The 5,969-nt window shown below is 45.0% G+C and overlaps 1 protein-coding gene across 2 annotated transcripts; it reads right to left on the bottom strand.

The window, feature by feature from the left end:
- Positions 1-3,059: 3,059 nt before the first annotated feature.
- LOC147887254 (uncharacterized) lies at positions 3,060-5,679 on the bottom strand. 2 transcript variants are annotated; one of them, XM_087394743.1, is made up of 3 exons: positions 5,259-5,679; positions 4,951-5,068; positions 3,060-4,760 (listed from the first exon to the last, which is right to left on the bottom strand). In XM_087394743.1, the coding sequence occupies exon 3, from the start codon at positions 4,735-4,737 to the stop codon at positions 3,475-3,477; it is 1,263 nt and encodes a 420-aa protein (XP_087250869.1). In that variant the 5' UTR covers positions 4,738-4,760; positions 4,951-5,068; positions 5,259-5,679; the 3' UTR covers positions 3,060-3,474. The 2 variants fall into 2 exon arrangements, with proteins under 2 accessions (XP_087250869.1, XP_087250870.1); XM_087394744.1 differs by having other exon boundaries at positions 5,533-5,679.
- Positions 5,680-5,969: the final 290 nt, after the last annotated feature.

The following is a 5,969-nucleotide window of genomic DNA, read 5'->3' as shown; positions in this document are numbered from 1 at the left end:
TCTCTTAAACGGGCTGCAATCTCTTCTAACGGAGTTCTTCCAGGCATCTTCTTTATCACATCATAAAACACATGCCTATACTAGGCATAACATGTAATCAAGTACACCCGAGACCGTTTAGTAAGGTGGGATGAATCCAATACCAAACGTACCCGACGTCTCCACCAAAAGATGTGACATGAAGTTGGGGGTAATAAACTTCACGCACCTCTTCACTTCCTGCTGCTTTCAAACTGACAGCCAAAGATATTTATCATTGAGAATGGGACATTAGAAAAAAAAACTTTTATGCCAAGATACCACACCATACTTTCCTCCCTCATATGAGAATGAAGATGGTAACATCCCAAGTGATGTTGTAATCAAGCATAGGGAGAAGGAAAGGATCAGCAGAGGCCATAATCTCAGCGAGCCGATCTACGCCAAAGAGAAGAGCGATACGTTGTTGAAAGGAGATCTTACGGCTCAACATGACATGAACTGATATATATCGAGGAGTTTGAAGGGGCTGATTAGGTCAGATGGGTAGATTCCGAGGAAACATTGCACCTCCTTCATAGACACCTTTACACTTAGCTCAAAACACTCTACGAACTGTCATTAGACACAGAGGCCTATAACTTTCAGTAGAGACATGATATCAGGCTGGTTATAAAATGATCAGTAGCAATTGATAAAAATGAACTGTTATTTTATATCTTTCTTGAGATTGGTTCAAGCTTTTTTGGTGGGTGTCACGAAGCGTGTGTATTTTTCTAGCAATAATTAAATACTATAAAATTTGTTAATCAAAAATTTGGGCCTATAAATATATAGGCTTTAAGCAAAAGAGAAAACATTGAAAATAATCATGCATTAAAGACATATCTTCTCTATGCTTTAAGCTTCTTATGTTTCACCATGGGTATTCTTGCAAAAGGTAAATTATCAATACTCACAAAAGTTTATCCCTTGCCTCTTCTCTTCTTCACAAAGGGTTCATTAAGGGCGTCGGCTATCTCAAGGCAATCCATTTTACAAATTGGTTCTTAGCCTATGACAAGGTCCTAAGGCTTCAGGCTATAGGGTGATCAGAGTTGAAATTGGAGGAACAATGCCATCACTCTTGCAAATAGGCTTGCGATGTGTTCTCAAAAATGGGTCTAAGTGGGAAATGGGTCCATGTTTTTTTTTAAATTTAAATAAACTCACACACATGGTTGAGGCTATCGAGGGGATGCCGCCCTGCCTGGACTCCCATTGGGAGTCGAACGAGGGTCGCCACCCCGGTAGGTTGGCAGCCCTACCACTGCACTGCCGCGACTTCCTCTAGGGTCCATGCTATTAGAGGTAGTCATTTCCCAATGGTATGATTTGGTAGGGAAAGTGGGCAAGAATGGACATGCTTAGCTTGCTTCATCACCGATTTCCAAGCCTTTTACAAGACATGTGGATTTTGACCTTAAACATTGCTTTCCTTCCCCTAAGACACTTTGATTAAGCTCTTTGAGGGAGTGGACTTTCTGTAGACAAACAAATCACTTTTTAATTCTATACAAAATCTAAGGATACATTATCGAGTTGCATGATCTCATGGCAAGCTATTTATCTCACTGATTGGAACTCAAGGTTGGTTCTAGCTTTGCCACCTCTAGGAAAAGTAAGGACTATAGTTGCATAGGACTTAAGATGCATTATTCCACAAATTGAGCTTGAGGACTTTCTATTCACATCGTGAATTGAGTGACCTTAATCTGGAAGAGTGGCAGCTCGATAAAATAGGGCTTTCGCAACCAATTGCAACAAAGTATTGCACATACTCATTGATAATGCCTTCTACTTTCAAGTAACCTTGATTCTGCATCTCCAATAAATTGGTAGGAACAATCAATCCATCATACTTGCCATAACCCATATCTACTAAGACTTTGTGCAAACATTCTTGCGCATGGACACTTACACTCAAAGCCTCTAGGGCTATGCCCACTTTTTTAAATGTAATATAATAATATAAAATTTCAAACAAAAAAAGAAAAGATAAGCTCACATTGAGATGATCTATGCATGGAAGTCATGAAACTTTTTCTTTTCCACACTTGCCAACTATGCGGGACACACCACATGTGGGCAACTGTTCAGGTGAGCTAGCGTTTCCCCCCCACGACCTACAAACGAATCCGTGAAGCTTGGAATTCGTAACGCGAGGGAAATCGGCCGGATTCGACCGAGTCCGCCAGCCTGGGATTGGTGCCGTCGTTGCGTCAATCATACCGTACACCGAATTCGTAAATCTCGAGATGCCGATTTCGTGATGGAATTGCATTCACTTTCCAGCTGATCGCTTGATCAATGGAGCTCGAATTGCCCACGAAGAGACGCTGCTCAGGCAGCAGCCAGGGATTGAGTGAAGTCTGTCCGTCTATCAAAAGATGAAGGAACGGAGCTAACGAATCATGATCATCTCCTGGCACGAGAAAAATCCCGGCCTCGTATCGTTCACCGGCTCAATCGCCGTAGCAGGAGTGCGCGAAATGACAACTCCCCGCAAAATACTCTTCGCCGTTTTTCCGAGCTTCCGCGTATAAAATCGAGAGTTATATTATTTATATTCCTCCATTCGATGCACGGGAAAAACAAGCGCAGTTTGCTAGTAGCCTTACACAGTGGTTCTGTTGATTGACGTAAGTTTCATACGGTGAAAAATTCAGAGGCCTGCGGTGATGATTTGCCTGAATTCCCGTCCCGTGACGATTAGGCTAGCAAGCAGCCTTTTACGGCACTGCTGGCCTCCAGACTCCAGAGTCCAGTGGCCGGCAAACAACAAGATGTACCAGCAAGCTTCCAAGGTCTCACATCTTATTAAGATCGCACCCGTGACCCATGAGTTGATTTCATTCGCTGGCCTTCTGAATCGCCCGCTGGCGGCGGAATCCACTACCGCGATCGCTGTCGATTTCAATTTTGAATCCTAATTATGAAAACATTCTGATGTAAGAAAGAATGAGACAGAATGTGAGTATTTCATTCAATTTGTATCGTAATATTGAAACAATCTTCGAATATTCAACGATCTGCTTCCGAGGATTTCCTCGTGAAGCCCACGTTGCCTTGGTGCCTAGACTAGCTAACTCAGTTTCTCATCACCGTGATTCGTTGCATCTCTCAAACTGAAATCTTATGCAAGTCGCAGGGACATATTAATATGTGCTCAAGGATTATGTATATTTACAATCCTAAGAGACAGATGAAAAGAGAGTCGGTCCATTGATTTGTATGGGTCTGATTATCGATAGTCTGGACTTCAATTGCACATTTGAAGGTTCATTGTTTCAAGAAGAAACAGCTCACCAAATTTGTGACTGATCATATCTACTCTTATCTAACTAAAACTCGTCTGACAGCCTAATATTCTAACATCCTCCAAGAGACAATCCATTGAGACTCCATGCTTAATTACAGCTATGAGATAAAGCTGCATCGCAGTAGAACAGCTTGCTATGGTGCAGGGTTGAAGAGCCTGCAGAGCGATTCGGCTTTCTGATTTCCTCCCCGACAGAATGAATATTGCGCTGGACAACTCCTTAAGCAGTTGTCCACAAAGCTAGCTGCTATGCTGTCTGCGAGCGAGCTCTGCATGAAGGGTGCCGGAAGCGGCCCTGTTAAATAGTTTCCATCCAGCAGAAGTCGCTCAAGCGGCTCGATTCCAGCCACAGCCGCAGTAGCCTTGAGGGCGTAAGTCTCAGGAATGACTCCATGAAAGAAATTGTGCCGCAGAGAGAGCGACGATAGTTTCCTCATGGAGGTAAAAAAGCCAGGAAGAGGTCCTGAAAGCAGATTGTAGCTGAGATCAAGTGCTACCATCTCACTCTTCGACAGAGCTCGCGGATGACGAATTTTCAATAACGTGAATCTGTTATTGGAGAGATTGAGCTGCTGCAGGCTTGGATGAGCCAACAAGGTATCATCCAGAGCGCCTGTGAGGCGATTACTGCTCAAGTCCAGCACGTTCAGCTGTTGTAGCGTCGCAATCGTCCAGGGCACCCTTCCTGTTAGATGGTTGTTCTTCAAAGATAAAGAACACAAGAAAGGTGGCAAATGCCGAGGTAGCATCCCAGAAAATTGATTGCCGGATGCATCCAGGACCTGCAACTGCGTAAGGCTGCTAAAATCTGGAAGAGAGCCACCGAGATTGTTGCTCTCCACACGCAGTTCCGTCAGGCCGAGCACTTGGTTCAGAGCTCGAGGAATCGTCCCGTTGAGCAAGTTGTATGCAACATTCAGCGTCTGCAAACTTTTAAGTGAACCAACGCACTCGGGTATGCATCCCGTGAAGTTGTTGGATGACAAGTCGAGCATCATCAGCTGGGTGAGTTGTCCGACAGTGGGAGGAATTTCTCCTCCGAGCGAGTTACCGGACACTTGTAGAAAACGCAGCTGTGAGAAATTCCCGATGGACGGTGATAGGATGCCGCCATAGCCAGAATGATCGAGCTGCAAGCTCGTCACTCGTTCTACCCCGGCTATATCAGCTGTGCAATCGAACCCACATGCGAACTTCTCTTTGAATCTGTTGTCGCAAGGGTCTAGAGAGAAATCCCAGCTTGCTAAGCAGGAGCCGGCGAGGATCGTTGCAGGGTCGACGGCAGCCTTCACTTGAAACAAAGCGTCGACATCGGTGGGATCGGTGATGGCCTCGTGTTGGGAGGCGAGGAAAGCCAACAGGACGACTACACCGAGCGATGCCACCTCTATTCTCATTGCTGTTAGTCGAATGAAGCAAACTGCCAAAAAGAGAGAAGCATGAGAGGATAAGAGGCAGGAGACTGAAATCCTACAGCTAGCAGCTTATATAAAACGAGTTGCAAAGTTCCAACTGGAGCAGGTGAGCTACAAACGAGGCCGAAGCGGAACTTCAGCGAGGATTGAAGTATTGCCAGCATTGAAGATGAGCAGAAATTTCAGATAACTGACCTAGTATGGTGATGATAACGTGGGAGAGAGCGGTGGCCAGTGAATTCAATGTTGAAGGCGATACAGCTTCAGCAAGTGGCTCTCACGAGTGACGCAAACGGAAGCCAAGCTATATAGCCTATATGGAAGAGAATTTCTGATCAATCACAAGAAATATTTCTCTCTTTCTCTCTCGCTCGCTCGCTCTCGGTTTCTCTCCAAGGATGGTCAACTAGCAGAGACGATTACAGGCACTCAATCAAATGGTTGCATTTGCATCTTCTTCAGATAAAGCACAGAAGGAGCAAAGCAAAGGGAAGCTAATTAACTGCGCGGATATGAAGTTTTCCGAAGCTGCCCATTTCGAACAAAAAGAGCGCGCTCTCTCTCTCTCTCTCTCTCTCTCTCTTCTCTCGCTCGCTCTGTGTGTCTGTCTGTCTCCACGCTCGAGGAGTAGTCTTTTCTGTGCAGCAAAACGAGATGTGGGTCGCTCAGTGAGTCCGATTATGTAGTCCGATATCATTCCTAGTATGTAGTCTGAAGTAAATGATCAGGTTTAAAAAGCAGCAGCAGGAGATGAGAGTTTGTAGTGGAGGGAGCTGCTTGAGCCTTGTAGTGTCATGCGGGGTTACAAACCCAAGATGAAAGCTTAAAAGAATGCAGTGGCAGGGGATCTCCATACACTATTAAAGCTGCTTATTCTGAAGCAGAGGCAGGCATGCAGGCATACAATTCTGCCCACTCTCTCTTTTCTATCTCTCTCTCTCAAGCACATACATACACACGCGCGCGCGTTGCTTACACCTTTGGTACGAGAGTTTAAATAAAAGGAGAGAGCCTTAGTGGGGTGCAGGTACCCTTAGTCTTACATACTTATAACTATGGTAGCCTAAAAGGCTGCCATGACCCCTTTGTCATCATCCTTTTCCCCCCAAATGGCCAAAGGGTTCAAATGCGTGAACCTCCCCGTACCTCTCTGCATACCTACATGCACAAATGCATTACCCATGATCTCCATCTCTCTCTCTCTCTCTCTCTCT

This window comes from Dipteris shenzhenensis, chromosome 23 (genome assembly GCF_047967505.1).
Source record: "Dipteris shenzhenensis isolate YYH24624 ecotype China chromosome 23, Dip_SZ_1.0, whole genome shotgun sequence".
Taxonomy (NCBI): domain Eukaryota; kingdom Viridiplantae; phylum Streptophyta; class Polypodiopsida; order Gleicheniales; family Dipteridaceae; genus Dipteris; species Dipteris shenzhenensis.
This window is presented reverse-complemented; position numbering and strand designations above follow the sequence as displayed.

Bases quoted from the DNA above. Each gene is read 5' to 3' on its own strand.
- LOC147887254 (XM_087394743.1), bottom strand. From the start codon at position 4,737: ATGAGAATAGAGGTGGCATCGCTCGGTGTAGTCGTCCTGTTGGCTTTC.